Source organism: Tetrao urogallus, assembly GCF_951394365.1.
Source record: "Tetrao urogallus genome assembly, chromosome: 1".
Lineage (NCBI taxonomy): Eukaryota > Metazoa > Chordata > Aves > Galliformes > Phasianidae > Tetrao > Tetrao urogallus.
The window spans coordinates 115,190,232-115,210,397 of NC_136813.1; the positions used below are offsets into that span (position 1 = coordinate 115,190,232).

A 20,166-nucleotide genomic window follows, 5' to 3' on the forward strand; every position below is an offset into this window, starting at 1 on the left:
ACTGCTGAGACAGACTGTGAGAGCTGTCCAGATATCCAACCCTTCAGAGCTTTCCATTCCTCACGGAGCCCACAGGAAAAATTACCTCATAACACTTTCACAGAATCATAGAAATTTTGCTGGGGAAGGGACAAAGGATGCTGAGAAGATCATAGCAGATATGCTCACAGCAGCATTACGAAGCAGAGGGAGATCTGTCTTACAAAATCTACACTCTTACTTACCATATTTCATAATGTTCTTGATAACCTAGAAAAAGCCTTTGAAATAGGACATAATTCAGTACAGACAAGTATAGAGAATGGGGAAGTAGAACAGAAAACTAGAGTAGAAATAATCTCCTGTTCAAAATTAGGATGAAAAATAACTATCTGTGGATGAGAAGAAAAAAAGGCATTATCAGAAATTAAAAGCTGAACAGAGCCTAAGGCAGGCACACTGTTGTGTGAAAGCAAGCAAATGCAATTCTGGGATATGGAAAAAGAAAATGTTGCTTGTGTGACATATGGATCAGTTCTCCACTCTACAGAAAACCACTGCAGCCTTGATTAAGAGCTGGGAGCAGTATTTCAAAAGAAATGTGAACCCTATAGAGGGAGTTCTCTGAGAACAGCAACAGGCCCAGCAACTGGCCCAGCAACTGGGCAGCCAGCCTGCCCAGTGAGGAACACGGGATAGCACCACTGCCTTCACAGCTACAGTCTACAGAAGACAGCAGTAGAGATGCAAGAACCTGTGTGGGTCCCCTGGGGAAGCTGATGGGATGAGACAGGTCGTGCACCAACCCTCATCTGGGGGAATTTGGGCTCTGAATTTCCTGTACATTAAACAAGTGTTGCTGCTTCCAGTATTCTCAATGGCCAGCTAAAACACACTGGGAAAAATACTGGCCAACTTGTATACGTAAAAATGATGATGGTGGGATTGAGTAGGCAGTTAAAAAAACATCTAGAAAGCACCAAGCCTTTGATTCCCAATCTAGCCCAGAATTTAATATTCCTTCCTGACTCCTCCTTGCTGAGATCGGCACAGCAGGTTGGAGGTTGAGCCACTTTCTCCCATTTTGGTAATATTCTCACCATGTTGCTGTTGTGAGGAGCTCTGAAAGCTCCCTCCTTCCACTTTGTCATCCTGCACAGACTATAAAAGCTCTGATATCTCATACTTTTCATATCTTTAGCTCAAGGAAAAACAGCTGTTACCCCAATTTGGTCTTCTAAGAGAGGCAGGCTAGCTCAGATAGTCTGCAAATGAAAACCAGAGGATCACTTGCATTGTTTCTCTCCCAAACTATCTGCAAGGATACTGTTGACTGCAACATAGACTACTAGATATATGAGAAGATATTTTTAGTTTTCCTTTGTGCATTTTCACAGCTGAAAATAAGCTGAAGCCAGCATCAAGCATGTGACCACACTAACTTGTCTGAATACAAACTACTATTGCAGCCAAGAGACACATGACTTACAGTGCAATAAAATTTTGGTGCCAGCAATATGAAAAAGTCACCAACACAGCAACCAAGTTATTCTCACTTTTAACTAAAAAGTGTTTAGTGGGCATGGAGGTGATGGACTGATGATTGGAGCAGATAATCTTAGTGGCCTTCTCCAACCATAATGGTTATATGACTCTATGATTCTATGAAAAGGACTTATTAATTCAGACCCTACTTTGACTAAGGGCTTGAGTGGGGTGGATTTAAAGAGATCCTTCCCAGCCTGTATCATTTCACTAGAGGAAAATTCTAATGGCGCATTTGAAAGCAGGCAGCATTATCACAAAAAGGGTCCTTTCTGGCCCTACAAACAATTAAGTGAAAGGATAGGAAGCATATTGTCATTTTGGTAGAAGGAAATCCTTGAAAAACTTGCAAGCTCCATCAGTAACACAAATGGAAAGTCTGGGAAATATGCCTTGGGTACATGACATGCATTGTTCTATTTGATTGCCAGAGAATCAATTCTCTAATTTCCTTCAGAGATCAGAAACTACTAATAATTGCACTGGAACTGAAGGCTGTTATTGAAAAAATATAAAACAGTAAATAAGTATAAATAAATAACATGAAAATCCTTGCACATCACCCCAGTTCTGCTGGGGATACCGTGGTAACTTGAGTTCAGTGTCTAAAGGCATTAAGGCCTATACTCTAGAGAGTTTTCAGTTCTCTACAAAATGTAACTTAGGACCTATTTAATATCTGTGACCTCCTGCCTGGACTGAAGAAGCAGATGTCTGATTAGAGCTGGTAAAACAAACAGAATCTGGGATTCAAAAGAATAATATTAAACATTTTGTTTTAAGAAATTTGAAAAATATTGCTCAGATTCATCACTGCTGCTGTCTCTGCTTGCTACTGGGACGTGGTCTTCTGTTGTTTGGAATGCGTGTGGGCAGAACTTAAACAGGAGGACACCCCAAAGATGCAGGAGCACATCCTGGGAGCCTTCCTGGATTTGTGCTCAGTAGTTGGGCAAACACTTTGCTGCCAGCACGCAGCTGAGAGGCTTACTGCTGAGAGCTGTCAAACACCAGAATGCAGAGGCACAGGAGCTCCTGAGCAGGAGAAGAGCATACACAAACATTTATGCACATGAAAAGTACCTTAAATCCATGCAGCACATTCGTTGTATCTACCATACTGCTACCCCTAACAACATTGCCAGAAAGATGGGTATGCAGGGATGAGGAAAGAGTACCAAATGCAGACATCTCCTTTCCCTACATAGGATCCAACTACAGTGGTATGTACTACATGCACTGAGTTAGGCAGCAGAAGAGAATAAAGATAAAGAGGCAAAAATACATGCAAACTTAGGAATTTCCAAATGATAAATACTTTCCCCTGCAGCTATCAATAGTACTAAGCTATTTCACTCATGTCTTGAGGAGAAACTGGAAGAACTGCTCCAACAGGCACTGGAAAAGAAGCTATGAACTTCAGTCACAGGGATGGTTCAAGTCTGAAAGTAAAGGAATCAAGAATATAAATGTAATTTTTCAACCAATTTAATATTTCTTTCACAGGCCCTTTAGCACACATCAAGAGAAGATCCATCTTAATTAAGGCTTGTATAAACATCCTAATGCTGTAGATAGCTAAAAAATCAACTGCACAGCCCTACCTGGATCACATCATCTTCTGCAACTTCATAGAGGAGCTCATCATGGAGCTGAAGGATAAAGAAACCTCCACTGATGGGATGCAACATCTCTCTGTTTCTCTTCCTTGACAGCCTTCCTACATAGGTGAAGAGCACAGTTTGTTAGATACCACCAAACAGAAGCATGGTTTTGCAACCAAAAAAACCTTCACACATTCCTAATGCTATGAAAAAGAATACAATGAAAATGAAAAATCCCATGGCAATGGATAAAACCAGAAAACTTTTCTATCCTGTCAATATTTGTTTACCTACTGAGGCAAAAAAAAAATGTAAAACGAAAAGCATTTTAAATACAAACATTTCAGCCTTAATTTGCAAAGATGTGAATCAGAACAGAAACAAGAGACAGTTGTGTCTCCTGAACCATCTGCTTTAAAAGTAAATTTTAAACAAAATCATGCTGAGTTTAATCAGAAGTTGTCTATAATGTTCTCTCTGACAATGAATTAGGATCCTGGTTTCTCCCAAAATAATGTTAATGGCTAGTTTAAAAACACAGTAATCTCCACCTAAATGCAATTATCTGAAACAGTAACTACTACTTCTGATTAAAAATGATAATAAAAATTAAAAAGCATTTTTTGAATTAGCCGGTAAACAGCTGACCAAAAAAAAAAAAATATCATCCTCAAGGACCTCATGGGCGCTTTACGGGTTCAAGAGCACCCTCAGCAAGTTTGCCAGTGACAAGAAGCTGAGTGGTGTGGTTAGAAGGAAGGGATGCCATTCAGAGGGACCTCAGCCAACTCAAAAGGTGGGCCCATGCGAACCAAATGAGGTTCAACATAGCAAAGTACAAGGTTCTTCAGTCGGAGTAATTCCAGATATGTATTCAGACTGGGAGAACTCCTTGAGAATAGCCCTGCAGAGAAGGACTTGGGGGTTCTGGTGAATGAAAAACTGAACGTGAGCCAGCAGCTTGGAAGGCCAACAGTATCCTGGGCTTCACCAGAAAAGGAGTAGCCAGCAGGGATAGAGAGGTGCTTGTCCCTCTGCCCTTGTGAGGCCTCATCTGGAGTACTGCATAGAGGTCTGGGACCCCCAGCACAGGAAAGATGTGGAGCTGTTGGAGAGGGTCCAGAGAAGAGCCACAAGGATGATCAGAGGGCTGGAGCACCTCTCCTGCAAAGACAGGCTGAGGGAGCTTCACCAGGCTTAGTCAGAGACCTCATTGCAGCCTTCCAGTATGTAACAGGAGATTAAAAGGAGGGGAATCAATTTTTTTTACTCAGATACCGAATGGGGAATAGTTTTAAGCTCAAGGTTTAGATTAGATATCAGGGGGAAATTCTTCACAGAGTGGTGAGGTGCTGGAACGGGCTGCTCGGGGAGGCTATGGATGCTCCATGCCGAGTTGAATGGGGCCCTGGGAAACCTGATCTGGTACCAGATCTGGAGACTGTTGGCCCTGCCTGTGGAGGGGGAGGGTCAGAATTTGATGATCCTTGGGGTCCCTTCCAATCCAAGCCATTCTATGATCCTTACTCGCCACAGGTAACAGTTCCATGGCAAAAGTTGAATGCATACAAACAAAAATCCTAACACACACTCAAAAGTTATTTGTTTTGCAGGTTAGCTAAAGGAGGACTGGAGCTCACAACTGCATTAAGGGTTTCACTGCTTGTTCCTCACATAAACCTCACACTCAACACAGCTGCTTCAAGAAGCCACATGACACTGCGTGCATCTCTGAAGGGAGAGGCACCTACAACTTGCTCAAAGGGAATTCTTTCAAGTTCTTGAAGTAGCTTGTGTTATTAAGAAGCAAAAACTGTCTCAAAGGAATCTACTCTCCCTCCTACTTATTCTCCTTGGTGACCAAAGACCAAAGCTTCTGCCTCTGGAGAGGTAAGTTGCTGTAGATGCATGCCAACTGTCCATAGCAAACCTCTGAAATTTGCCTCCCTAAAACAAACTCCTTGAGATTTTGAGAGATTTGAGAATTAATTATTTTGTTTTCCTTCTCATGTTCAAAAATCATTATTCGCATTAAGACAGCTTCACGCTTCAGGCTGAAGCACAGAGCTATCGATGAAACACAGCATTCTGTCCCTTATTTCTTTCTAAAAATATATGATTGATGAACAAAACGCTGTCTACATTATACACAGGATGTCCTCATAGCACTTCTCTGGGAATGGGTACCCCAGCATAGCTTTGCTATCTGCAGCCAGAAGAAATTTATGCTGATAATTGCTTCATTGTACCACCATCGTGGAGCCTCTATACATCAAAGGTCAGCAAATTCTGAACTTAATTCTAATTAATGAAGTATATATATACATATTTGTGGAACTAGAAGTTATTTCACTCTATCTTTTCACAGCTTTTGAAGCCTGTGTATCTGCTCAGTCTCTTCTTCCTACTTTTCAACAAATCTGTAACAGCAACAGAATTTGCAACATCTACTTTGAGGCAAAATAGAGTTTCTAATATAATCACAGCATTTTCTTTACTATGTCTGTTGAACAGACATTCTCTCTCATTCCTTACAACTCCTTTGCCTGTTAAGCACATTCGTATTACTGTCAGGAAATAAAATTTGTGTCCCCCCTAAGACAAAGCCCCAAAGATTTTACAGACACTTTTTTTTTTTTCTCATTACTATCAGAGAAGTTTTACTTCAGAGTGCAAGGAAGAGGTGCGTATACCTGTCTTATCTCTTTGGAATGAGTTCTCCCGATGTCCATGGGACTTGGTCACAGAAGAGAGAGCTTCCAAACGTCTCTGAATGTTCACAGTGGCTGTTTTGACAATGTCAGCAGCAGATCCCTGAACAGTTGTGTTCACAGCCTGGCGCTCTGCCTAAACAAAAATACTTTTTCTCAAAACCCACCCAAAAAAATAAATGCCACATGTACTTCATTAAAAAATAATAAGTGTATGGCCAAGTCCAGGCACAGTAAAACCTCCAGAGTTCAGTATACCTACCTGAGACGTTATAAACTAACTTCCTGCACAGTACTTCTCCAGCTGACTGAGAAGAGCAGTATATACACACATTTAAAATGCATTGCTGGTATCAGGGGCAATAACCTGAAAAGTCACATACCACGACAGGGAGAACGATAGTACACATGGTTATGAGCTTTCATAAGAGCCAGAAAGTCTCCCAGATAATCGAAGCACCACGCCTATCTTCAAAACTATCTATCAAAACTATTTATCAGGAATGGATAATGATCAGTTTTACTACACTAGCCCCTAACTGCCCCATCACAGCTGTGCAAAACCACACCAAACTGCACTATCATACAATGGCAGGTTTTCCACACAAGGAAACTCCACCAGTCCCCTCCTTCGACAAGAAAAGTGTATTTGTAAATTCTTCTCTGTCTCTCAGCTTCGAACTGAGATGTGTCAAAAAGTAATGAGGAAGCTGAAATAAAAGGGAAGATAACGCATTAATTGATCTTTAGTAAGATTTGAAAGAATAAATCAAAGTTCAACAGAGAGTACATCCACAAAGCTTCCCACTGAAGATCCCTTCAGTTTAAATAGCCAAATAATCTCAAATAAAAGTTTTAAACATCTCCAGGTTTCACTTTCAACTACCTAAAGTACGAACTCCCACACCCTGTTCTTGTTCCACTCAAATCTTTAATTCCACACAACCTGACTCAGCTTCCTACTGAGAAGTGCAATGCTTCCTCCCCACTGAAATGCCAACACCTCTCCAGGAAGTCAAATCAATCACTCTTACTGAAGTACAGAGCCTATGACAGACGTGTCCAAAATGACCTTGAAAAAAATAACACCAATATGTAGGCATATACAAGTAAATATTTATCTAACAAATCAGGGCAATTTTCCTTTGAGAGTACATAATAAAAGGAACAAATACCCCAAAATGTAGGACTTTTAATACCCTTTCTTCAACTGATGAAAGCATGTAAATACGCAAAGACTGCTGAGTGGGAACAGCACAGCCTGAAGAGTTAAAATGCATCACAATGTGGAGGCTTTTTAAAATCATGTCCACTTATATCAATAAATTACTCACTCCATTTCCAACGTGGGAGTTCTGAAGTGAGACACAGTGATGACAGCTGCACACCCAGTAACACAAGACTTACGTCAAACAGATCATGACAAAAGCTTTGTTATTTGCAGAAGAACTGGGGGAACAATGAAGTAAGTGACAAGGGGAAGTTGCAACCAAAATGGCTCACAGACCCTTTAGAACACAGCTATGGATAATCTGGAGGAATTTAACCAAAAAAGGAGAAAGTACTGCACCCAACTTACATGAGCTTTACTGTAGGGATTTGAATCTCTGATAGCTGGCAGGTATCTCCGTCTTCCCAGTATGGTCTGCACATACCCATCTCTTCTGCAGTTCCTTACTGTTTCCTGCAAGAATTTCTGAATACCTGTAAAAGGAAGAGAAAGTTTTCATTAAGACAAGTTGATTAACTTGACTAAGACAATTGATGCTTTACACTGATTCCTCACTGGTGTAAATAAAGACTGTCTGGGAAACTCAAACCACACATTTTCCATTTCCTTTAGACCCTGTCAGTGAAGGAGACAAAGCACACGATCACTTATTCAGCCTATTCTCAAGCTCTGCTGGGAAACTTATAAATGCTTATGAGGTATAAAAGAAGGCATAGTGCCGGGATATCTGGCTGTGCCTAAGGAGGTAGGAAGTAATTTCTGTACGGTGGCCAGACACAGAGGATCATGTACACACTATTGGTAATGGAGAGGTCAGGACCTGGAGCAACATTGGAAAGATAAGCAGCAGAAAGAGGGCAAGTTGAAAGCAGAAGTCAGAGCTCTTGATGACTCAGGTTGGCTTACTTCAGACTGTCACTTCAGATTCTAGGATGAAAAGCTCACCCACCTGTGCTCTGCAAAGGAAGGAGTCAATCCATCAAAGGTGTTAAAAATAAATTTAGGTCAAAGAAAGATGAGACACAGAAGAGCCCCTTTCACTGCAAGTTCAAGTAACAACTGCACTGAACTGGAAAAAGTTAACTTCAATTACTTTTCAAGGTTTTCAAAATACAAAGCATAAAAGGAGCTGTTCAAGATCAAGACTGGCAGCAGTAGCCAATCCATTAGGTACGTAATTTAGCAACAGCGATATACAGAAGTGAAAATTCATAGGAATTGAAATTACAATATATGGTGTTTGTACGTTGCAATTGCACGTACATTGGGAAGGGAAGGACACGGGAAGTCATTTCTAACAGTCTTTGAAGGACAGACTATCCAGAAATTACTGAAGACTAAACAGACTCAGCATTTGTCTCCTAAAGAAACAAACCCCAAACCTTGAAAATATACCTTACTTGTTCATTTCTAAGTTTTACGATTAGAGATAGTTCCTCCCATTTGCCCTGCATTCATTTTCTGATTGTAGCCCTATTCTTTCTATAGCTTTCCTAAAAATTTATGTGCTGCTTCGTAAAAAGACATTGCTCCATTTCTAAGTATGGAACAACTACTCTGAACAACTGCATAAGAATGTAATGGTTACAAGCACAACAGCTAAAAGTTCAAAGAAATCAGAAGACAAAAATAGAAGAGACTACTATTTACATTTAAAAATTATAAATGTGATCTGAAATCCATTACACATCCCTTAAAACTGTATGTTTTAATAAAGAAAAGAGTATTTCTTATTCATAAAGTTGAGACCTTTAAAATTAATCCCCGGGGCTGATAAATGTAATAACCAGACAGTGGTGCTCTCAGGACAAATACAATATGAGAGTAGAGTAAAACGTTATGGAGTACCAAACTGGTCTGTTCATAGACAGGACTTCTGCAAAATGAAAAGCTTTTTCAAAAAAAAATTGGAGGAGTGAGAGAGCAAAGATGAATTCAGGATTTGAAGAGACATGGAGTGAAGGGAATTTAGAAATAGAAAAACAACAACAACAACAACAACAACAACAACAACAACAACAACAACAAAAGAGCTCCCAAATAGTCTTATCCTAACCTGTGTATCTTGATTTGAAGGATTCGATGTAATTGGCAGCTTCATTGTCATCAATGCCCATCTGCTCACCTAAAGATTTTGCTCCTATTCCATAGATGATTCCATAGCAAATCTGCCAGAGGACAGGGCAAAGAACCATAATAATGTGGTGAGCCATGCAGAGAAGAACAAGCCAAAACAAAATGCGATTCACTGGAAGGCAAGTGTATTGTAACAAGGGCAAGGATTCAGGAACAGAGATGACCTCTAAGTGCAGCCATTTATTCTCCATTTCTCCACTCTTATCCACTAAAACTCAGAAGCTCCAGCTGAAACTTACTGAAAGCAGGAGGACTTAGAAAGCAATTACTGAACAGTCACAGCCAAACTCAAACTGCAAATGACGTTCCTGTAACTCCCAATGTTTTGAACACCAAACCTTTCTGCCCAGAAAGCTGATCTTTTTTTTTTTTTTTCCTGAAATACACCTGCTTAGCTTGTTGCCTGGTGCTGTCTCCAACAGCTTCAGAATCAATCATCTTCCATTCTGCTGCGATGCTCTTAAAGACGTCGGTACCCCTGTTCAAGGCTTCAATGAGTTGACAGTCACGAGACAAATGTGCAAGGATCCTCAATTCAAGCTGACAATAATCAGCAGCCAAGATAAAACCACCTGAAGTCAACAAATTAGGACAAGTCATTATTTTATATATTACTCCAACAACATTCCAACCACACAACTCTCCATCTCCTGAGAAAAAGAAGGTTTGAATTGCATCTTCTTGACTGTTGACATAATTTATGTCCGTGTGGGCACATGCTACTAAACCACAGAACTTTCTTTCATTTGCAGCTTATCTCACAGAGGCTAACCACAGTGAAAAGGACTGATGCTTCTTAGGTAGTTGCACCTTCTGCAGTGGAAGTTATATGCAGCTGTTTCTATGCAACTTCAGACTCTGTTTTTTTGTGAATACTTTCAGGAATCACTTTTGCACCTGGTAAAAGTTCTACCTGTCAACAGTAGAAATAAAACCAAACCTAATAACATCTAAAATACATCAAATGTACCCAGACAGTTATCTGTCCAGGTGCTTGTGTACAAATCTAGCACCTGATGGGAATGCCCAACACAGAGACCAGACCAGCAGGCTTATATTGAGCCAGAGCAGTGTGAAAACAGGCATTAGAATACAGAATGCTAGATACAGTGTGTATTAAGAGCTCTATAGACAGAGCGCAATTTGTGTATTAAAAGCTCTGCAAATATAACTCCTCACAAAATATGTATTCTTAAAGAGAGAATGAAGGTGTGAACATTTGATTTATAACATTAGAATATTTTACTGAGTTGAAATATTCTCCTTTACAGCCTTCCTGTGAGTAATTTTGAGACCATGCTACCAACTGCATTTGTTTCCCAAGGAGGCTACTCAGATATGTACTGTCAGCATTTCTTAACTCTTCATCAGATCTAGGATGTTTTTGTTAATTACATTCTTAACAAATAGCTTGCACAGAGAGGGATCTGAGTGTTACCTGGGAAGGGAACAAAGGCATGCCGCATGCTAACAGAAAACAGGATTCCTCTTCCTTCAGCTCTGTCTTCAGCCCAAGTATTTACACCATTAGGCAAAACACTGGAATGCTTTCTACCTCTGCGGAGACAAAGAATCACTTTTCTTCACCAATTTCTAAAACACTAAAAGATGCATAATCATTTTTGCCACAAAGACAACATGCACGCAAACAAGACAGTAACTTCTATTCCCCAATCCATAAAAAAAACTGACTGTGGGAGAATTAGCCAGAGGCCATATGCACAACTGAATGGATTTGCAGAGCAGATTTAGAGGCAATTATTCCTATTACATTCAGAGTTCGGTTCAGAAATTGGATGATTCCACTCCAAAACAGGGAAGATTAAAAGTTCCAGATCTGTGATAAATGCATTCCAGAAACCAAGCAAAGAAGCTCTACAGGAATCTTGGAAATTCAGTACTCCAGCCCGAGTGTCAGGTCTTTTATTAGTACTGGTCTCTCAAGTGGAACATCTACACTACCCAGTTGTTGATAAAGAAAGAACTCCCCCACCCTAGCACCATGAGCGTATGAGTGCACACAGACATAGGCCTTTAAAAATAGAGCTGAAGTTGCAGATGACATGCTTATGACATACAGTACATTTCCTCGCTAAGGACTGAACAATACATGGATCCCAAGGCAACCTTATTTTCTTTCTCTCAAGATTTGCGTCTCCTTGTTCCAAAGTCCTGCCTATCTGCAGCTGCAGATGGAATTGTATCCATCAGTGCAGCAACTAAACACAACTGTGACATTTAGAGTGCACAACTGTGACTCTTCTTCCATCAGTCACCAGCCTGCCAGCCAGTTGATTGTGTTCTACACTAGAAGTCCAGTCAAAGCCCTTAATTAACCTTTGAAACTTGGGTTAGGGACTGTGAGATCCTAGCTAATTCCAGGAGAGCAAAGTGTGGAAGACATCATCTGCTCTTCCTTTGGGCACTCCCTTTTCTTCTTATTCCTAATCTTTTCAGAGATGGTAGGGATCAAGATGAAGGACTGCATAAAAATCAGGTTGTATGATGCTGTTGAATGGAAGTTCCCAACTTCTTTAAATGAATAATGGTTTTTATCACTATCTAATTTCGTTATATTCCTTTGGTCAGAAGATTCTTAGAGCAAGATGAAAGAGAGAACCAAGCACAGTAATTACAGACAGTTTGGACTCAAGTTCAGGAGGCCTATCATATTTGGACTACAAGACAATCTCTTTTGTGCCAGCAGTCTGTGATTGTGCACCTTCCCAACACAGTGACTTAATTAAGGAATGTAGAAACTTGCCTAAAAAGCAGGCCTTTCTGAAAGTTTAGCAAGGACTCCATTCCTTCAATGATCTGCTTCTCTACAGAACCCAGCCCCCTCTACAACTGTCCAGCTAAGCTGCTGCAAGCCCAAGCACCGCCAGTGCTGTTTGTCAAGACAATGCTTCTGCCTCCATGGCTTGGTCTGGTTCCTTTTCTAGAGAAGAGGCATTGTGAAGATTCTGTTACTTCTGGGCTCTCTTCCTCTGACCTACTCAAGGCATAAGGATATAATACACATGGTAAGAAAAAAAAGAGAGAAGAGGCAGAAAATTTCTGAAAATTCTCACATCTTTCTGTGCGACAAAGATGATAAAAGTCACTCAGGTGACGTATATATGACAAGAATCTGAGTGGAAGAAGAAAAGAAACTGAAAGGACAGAATCTCACCACCAAGTATGAGGTCTCTGGGCTCACTAGCTGGCTGCCAAAAGTGAACTTTGCTACTCACTAGACTTACACACACTTCTAATTTTGACATCATTATATGCCAGTGAATAGGGTTCTTAGATTAAAAAATAGATGCAGAAATCTTGCTTTGCAGCCTAGGTGCTTTTGAAGGCTGATATCTTTATCACACATGAAATTACTAACGAAGAACAAAAACGTATATCCGTGTTCCCTGACACAGGGAGATGTACAGCATAAAATGGTTGACCTCTCTTCTTCTTCTTCCACAATATCCCACCCCTCTTCAGCACAGCTTTTAGAAAGTTAAAACAGATCCTAACCAGTTAGTTACTTTTCAGACTCACACTTTCCATCCAACAGTAGCGCGTATAACACTAGTCTGATTGCTGCTGAGATTCATAAATGACTATAAAAAGTAACTACATGAGGCCACGTGCTATCAGTATTATTATATCTTTCACATGTCACTGATTTTTTTCTTATTTATACTTCTGAATCAAGCATTTTTGGTATTTATTCCCCTGAAAGTGTAAGGGAAACACTGAGAAATTAGTCACATTGACAATGACAGCAGCCACAGGCAAAGACAGAAAAAAAAAATAAATCACAACTCAACCACATTTGGATCAGGGGAGTAAACACAAACTTTGCGAAGATCCTCCTTACCTGACCCTGGAAACAGCACAAGAATAAACACCTCTATGGGTTCTGAAGGGTGGGCTTTCTTCAACTACAATCGGCATTTCAATCTCAAAATCTCTTGGCACATTCTGGATATTTGGCTCTGCAAAACTTACTCGACCTGAGAAGGAAGATGAGGTATAATTAAATAAGAGTCCAAAAAGAAGCTCTCCAATTGGGAACACACCAATCTCTCCAACTGGTTTTGCATTGTAGTGCAAAACACAATTGCCAAGTGTTTTGGGGAAAAGAAAAAAATAAAAAAGAAAACTGAAGAAAAAGAAAAATAATTTATGATTAATGAGCTCATGCTAATTAAGCTGGTTCCTGTGCAACATTTTCTTATAGCTAACAGGAAATTCCAAGATTCAGAATCTGTTCTGGGGTCAGAGATTTGCAAGATAATAAGCAAGAAATAAATTATACTTCTCACAGGACAAATACATCTATGTAGGTCTCTCCAAAAATAATGCCTCCTATTTATTTTCATGGAAACTACAACAGATGCAAAGAGTGCATTAACACTATTTGGTAGAGAAAATTCTCAGCTACAACACTATTTTTCAACATAGTAACCATAATTAGCTATGTATTTTTATTATGAATGAACAAGAGCCTGCATACCATGCTTGTAAAAATCTGCACCAACAGAGGTGACTTACTGTCACTGTTGCCACTGCTGAAATGCACTACCCACTTCCTCCCTGTGCTCACACCCACTGTTTGGTCTCCATAAACATTCAGCAAACATCAATGAATGTCGATGGATGCCATTTTTTTCCATACGGAGGACTCATGTTACATACCCTTGCTTCATACATGCTTCCATGTCAGTTGCCATTTCATCAGACTGCCCCTCTGCTGCCATCTGTCATGCAGCAACAACATGTAATGGAATATTGGTGGGAAGGTTCAGCCTCTACTGCCATACTGCCAACATCCAACTCTGACATTGTGGGCCAACATAATAAAACAGGAGGTGTTACTTTTGGAGTTAACCTCATATTTTAACACATTCTGACTTACAGGACAGATTAACGTGAAACAGATATTTACGTATTCTCATTTGGTTTGAAAGAAAGCATAGGCTTGATTTCTTTACTCTTTTCCCCACAGAAAAGCTGTCAAAATTCAATAACAAGGAAGGATTTTGCAGACATTTCTTTACCTGTAGCTGTGTGAGTTTGTGACACTGGATATATCCTTTCCATTCCTAGAGCAGAATTGAATCGTTTTTCCCTCTGTAGTGGAAACACTACTTTAGAAATGGCATTGTTGATTCTTCTCCATTCCAGTATGAGCCCTGGCAACGGGTGAAGTGTCTTTAATTTCTCCAAAACATCCTTAGTGGAGAGAAACACAGTTGTAATTAATTGCCTTAAAAGCTTTATTAATAAAGCTTTGTCTTGCAGCTTTGTGGGAAGAAGTATCTCCATCAGTGAGCTTCCAGTGTCACTGACTGTAAATCAAATGGATATCTCTTCTACTTATACTGTCTACATCAGAATAATGAAAACACCATAAGACACAAGCAAGGCAATGACGTCTCTTTGGACTTCTTACATCCACCATTATTGGTCTGCACCTGAAATGAGCAAAAAAGCATCGCTTGCCATGAGTCCTCTATGTTGCCTCCTCTTGCATAGTGTTAATGATTCTCTTCCATTAACTTGTGTATTTACCTCCGTGTTGGAGGTGGGCAGGCTTGCCCATGGCAGGTTTTGGAACTAGATGACTTTAAAGGTCCCTTCCAACTCAATGCATTCTATGATTGCTTCCTATTTTCATGCTAGGAACACAATGAAGCTCTTGACCATGCTCCTTGAAAGGAAAAGTTCATCACTAGCAATGAAGGGACTAAAATCAAAAGATAATGTCATGCAAATATTTCTCCAGTACAGCATTTTTTATATGCAGCAGGCTGTTATTGCCTCTGCCTTTTACATCACAAAAGGAGGGAATCCTCACTGTGCTTTTGCTTCTCGGTTCTTCCACCACGAGAATACTTAATTCTTCACTGCTACTTAAGTTTTAAAGATCTTTAAAGATTTAAATATTTGCTTTCCAGTCACTGACTACACTGAACAAGGGGACACAACAACACGTTAATGAGTACTGAAAACGGGGAACATAGGTGCTAGCCTGCATCACTTGTCTGACAAGAGCACCTATTAGCCTGCAGAAGTTGATATTATCGCAGCTGCACAGTGTCTAGCAGCTGCACAGTGTCTAGCACCTGCTCAGCATGCTGATCACCTTCACATACATACAAGCTTTTGAACTACTAAATTCAACATGCCATAACATCAACCATTCTGAAGACAAATTCTGTGAAGCACCAAATATAGACTGGGCACTAGCTGGTAGGGAAGATACTGTATTTAATCACTGTGATATTTAAGTGCCTTTCAAGCTTATGCTGAAAGACACTTTTACTATTGGCTTTACAAAATTATTAACTATTTTGCTCTTGATTCAAATTCTGCCTGACTATTCTCATTGAAACTATTAGGTCCTCACTAAAATTGGGCTTTAGAAGATTAGGAGGAGTTAACAGCTCTGCTAAATGAGAAGCCAAATTTAAATTTCCAGTGGTAACTGGAGGAATAAAAGGCAAGAAAAAGTTTACTTTTGTCTAAATCAACATATCTAATTCCAACAGTACATGTGTGAAGTAAGAATTTTTCAGACAATTTCAGATTAGAACCAGACTTTACTGACCTTGGTCGTACTGAACTGCTTGCTCAACCTAACCCGGTTTCCTTTAATAGTTGTTCTTCTGGTGTAACCCAGAGTTTTCTTGTTCCCTTGAGCTTTCATATCTCCATTTTGTGGCAACTTCAACTCTAGGAACAAAACCTGAAAAAGGCCAGCATCTCAGATCAGTTTCTGCACGCTACTCCTAGGAGAATGCAGCACTTGAACAGCTTATTACAGCCAGAGGATAGCAGGAAAGCCCCAAGTAATTAAAAAGCTGATTAAAGATCTATGCTATCAAAGTCATCTCTCCTTATTTTAATTAACTACAAAATGCAATCTAAAATATCATTTTCTAAGTACTGTAAGTTTGAGTTCAGATGTATGTTTTCAGGAAAGGTAATTAACTCCATCCATTAAGTGAGTTTACTGTTATAAAACATGGAATTAAGAAGTCTAAAAATGGGAAGAACATTAGTGAAGAAAAGCAGTGTTAGTGGAGAACAGGCTTCAGCATAACAACACTGGCACTGAAGGAGGTGGCCACAGAACATTAGTTTTTCTAACAAATTGCCAAAATCTGGAAAATGAAATACATGCTCAGTACTTGACTGATACAAAGCAGTTCTTCACTTTCCATTCTATGCAGCATTATACACTGTTTTACAGGTATTGCATTTAATTTCACCGCTGGGAGAAGGGAATAGAAGTTTCTCTATCACAAGTTTATTTAGCACGAAAGTTTTGCTGCCACAAAATAAGAAGAGTAAAGCTCCACTAAACTATAAAAAAATACTTCATGTGATTTCAAACAAGATTTCTGTATGAAAAACAAGCAGAAAACAGAGAAATATTTCTTCCCCTTTTCTATGAAGCAGAATAAAATCAGAGTTGAGCATTATTTGAGGAGTTCTAACTCACACAAATACTGCAAAACAAAACTTCTGCATTTGCAACATGGGTGAAATATTTCTGGAACTTCCTTTAGTGATCACTGTTTGCAAATTCCATAACAAGCCCCTCAAAAAGAAATTAGTGTATCAAACAGAACTAATCTGAAGAAAATATATGCATAGCATTTCTAATCTATTCCTGGGATGACACGAAACATACATAAAAAACAGAAAGTAATGTTCTTCAGAAATAAAAGTATTAGTAATTCAAATCCAAATCTGTTTCTTAGGCTTTTTAAAAAGGAATCCGTTCTATAAACAAATGTTCAGATTCTTAAAAACAGATTGCAATTCTTTCTAAGCTTGTAAAACAATCTTCTCTTTCATGTCTGTGTTAAAGACAAAAGCAATATCCCAGCTTGTTCAGATCATGTGATACCACATCTAATGTATGTCAAATACTGCTGTTGCATCAAAGCTATTCTAGCCCTGCACCATTAACCCAAAATAATCCAAAAGCTTTTTGACTGGCAGATAATCTCATGTTTCATGAGGAGCCAGGTCCTAAAAAGACAACAAGTTCATTTCCACTTCATTTCTACCTCCTTCATTCTGCAGAACTTAGCAGAAATCATAATGATCACTATCAAGCAGAAGCACAGCACCTTGCAGGCAGCAAGTTCATAATGAACACAGACAAATAAACTCTGACCAGAGTTCCTTCTTCATACAGAGTCTTCCCATGAGAGTTTTTCATTCAGTGTAAGCTAAAACACCTTGAGGATATCTTCTGAAAAGTACTCCACCTCCCATCCGAGTTCTCACATACCTCTGCAATGTCATCATGGCTGGTCAAGGAGAAACTATGGCCTGCCAGTTGATAAGCCTTGGTCTCAATCTCAGTTAGCTTTGCTTGCATGACCTGCTTCTGGGTTTCATACGCTGCTGTGCTAAAACCAATGCCATTCAGCTCCAGCAGAGCCAAGCAATAATGGTTGGGCATCTCCACTTTAGAAAACACATCTGGAATAAGAACAAATGTCAAGAAAAACTGCTATAACATTAAAAACATATCAACTGTCACAGATTTGTTAAAAAAAAAAATTAAAAAAAATTAAAAAAAAAAAAAAGCAACAGGGAACCCTTGGATTTAAAAAAACCCAAGTGTCCTGACACACTGAAACCTTTTAATAGACCTAGTTTAAATATTTCTGTTTCTGGAATATTTCATAGTAAATCATTTATATCAAAAGTTGGTAAGTTAACTTCTGTCAAAAAAAGTGGTTTTTTTCCTAATACACATCTCCTTGGATATCAACATTTTATGAACCGTGGATGTGATTAATGTAAAGCTTTCTAACTGGATACACTTTCATTCCACCACCTACATCTTTTAAAAATGTTCTAAGGTTTAGCTGTCACAATCAGAGCCTAGACCCCACATCCCCACAACCTCTTTTCAGGTAATTATAGGGCGCAATTAGGTCTCCTCTGAGCCTCCTCTTCTCCAGACTGAACAATCCCATTTCCCTCAGCTGTTCTCCATAAGACTTTTGCTTCAGACCCCTCACAGCTTTGTTGCCCATCTCTGGACGCACTCCAGCACCTCAGTGTCTTTTTTGTAGTAAGGGGCCCAAAACTGAACACAGTACTTAAGATGTGACCTCACCAGAGCTGTGTACAGAGGGAACAAACACAGAAAGACCCCTCAGAGTAGCCAAGGTACTCACCTGGGAGGTAAGGATCCTTTTGATTCAGAGATTTTAAACAGACTATAATCCAGATGGGTTCCTCAGCCAATGGAACCAATGGATACTCGGGATACAAAAAAAGCATCTTAAATCCTATAATGAACTCCCAAACTCTCCTCTGGTTAATTTGTTTTTGCAAAACAGATGTATTTCCAAAGAAAGTTCCCTCTTTTCTTCTAAAAGATTCAATTTTTACCAGAGAATACACTTGAATAAGAAGTCCCAAACCTCTTCTGTTCTCCACTGATCACTTACTTTGTGGTAGTATAGCTACCCTATCTCTGCCCTCAAGAGGAGGAGGTCTATTTACCTGTCAGATTTTCCTTCTGTAGTTCACTATGGAGTTGGTTCATGACATTGAAGATGAGCACAGACTCTATTGCTGCTCTGTACCGCCCAGAATGATCTTCACTGGAGCTAAGCCCCAGGCTCTGCACCCCCTGGCCAGTGCTTATCCCTTCCAGGAGAGGTAGCTCATTGGGTAGAAAGTTAGTTACCATGTTGTGAAGGGTACGTTCCTTTGAGCCAGAATCAAGCAGCCAACAAGCAACCTTAAAAAGACACTTCCATGAGACTTTTTCTCCATTTTAATCATAATACAACCTTAATACTTGACTGGGGGTTAAGGCAAGTTTATAGTGCACATCATTCTTCATTTGTCAGGCAGACTGGAATAATTTGTGAAAAAGTTACGTGATTTCAGATAAAACTTCTAAGAGGTCATGTCACTTACATGCTTTATTCTCACTGAAAATTAATTCTACAGATTTGAAAGTCTTGCCTATTGTCAACTTAAAACATCTAAGGGTACTATTCTTCATTGTTTTACTTATATCATCCTAAAACAAAGAGGATTCAATATGACAACCAGGATCAAAATGTGTTTACTCTGAAAACTGAGTTTGTAAAAATCAGGACTTGCTATTGATCTAGAATATATGAGCCAAGCTGAGCTCTTCTATTTTCTCCATATCAGCACCAACAGCAAGAATATTGTGAGGCAAATTTTATTCTCAGTAAGCCTCATGCCTCCCACTGTTTTCAAAGCAATTTTGCTCATAGCTATATTTCAAATTGTTGTGTCAAAACAGGATGAAGCACAGATTTCTTTTACGTTGTCTCTGACATACAAGCAGAAGATTAAAAATGCGTACATATGTAGGGGTCTGTGGGAGGTGTGGGGGTGTATGTATGGTGGACTGTGTATGTATGTATGTATCTATTCATTGCATTGCTACAATGAATAAGTATGACTCCTTTTCATATACAGAACAGTGTGGGGAAAAGTGCTACTTTTATTGCTCTTTAATTTTATCCCAAAGCCACACATCAGTATGAAAAGCTAAGTTTGTCCTTCTGTTGAACAGCTTTGCTACTTACCTGCAGGCTTTAATATTGCCTTGATGCTATTCAGCCCACACGTGATGTAAGATATAAATACCGACCCTAGAAATTTCTGTACTTCTAAAGCTTTTCTTAACAAGAAGGCCATTTTAACTCTTTCAAGAGTTTCACTTGAATTGTAGATGGCATTCATAACTTTTGAAATTACATATAAATTTAGTTTTGTTTTGAGAAAATAGTGGTAGTAGAGTAATCCAGACACACAGCAGATAAACTCTTTGGTAACAAAATCTTCTAATCTCAGATTCAATAATATGATCAGAAATGCTTCCAACATTTCAGTCTCTGGCTTCTTATAAGCAACAGTACAAGAGTTCAGCCCTGTCCACTACGACGGG

At 39.4% G+C, this 20,166-nt stretch overlaps 1 protein-coding gene across 1 annotated transcript in view; it reads right to left on the reverse strand.

The window, feature by feature from the left end:
• POLQ (DNA polymerase theta) overlaps positions 1-20,166 on the reverse strand; it is a gene marked incomplete at both ends in the record, with an annotated part of 55,294 nt that overhangs the window by 918 nt on the left and 34,210 nt on the right. Inside the window, 11 exons of the mRNA XM_079549345.1 lie at positions 3,129-3,244; positions 5,822-5,975; positions 7,419-7,543; positions 9,127-9,238; positions 9,594-9,778; positions 10,645-10,763; positions 13,069-13,204; positions 14,252-14,426; positions 15,805-15,942; positions 17,503-17,696; positions 18,735-18,975. Coding sequence (XP_079405471.1) covers positions 3,129-3,244; positions 5,822-5,975; positions 7,419-7,543; positions 9,127-9,238; positions 9,594-9,778; positions 10,645-10,763; positions 13,069-13,204; positions 14,252-14,426; positions 15,805-15,942; positions 17,503-17,696; positions 18,735-18,975 — 1,695 coding nt within the window. The remainder of the gene's footprint in view (positions 1-3,128; positions 3,245-5,821; positions 5,976-7,418; positions 7,544-9,126; positions 9,239-9,593; positions 9,779-10,644; positions 10,764-13,068; positions 13,205-14,251; positions 14,427-15,804; positions 15,943-17,502; positions 17,697-18,734; positions 18,976-20,166) is intronic.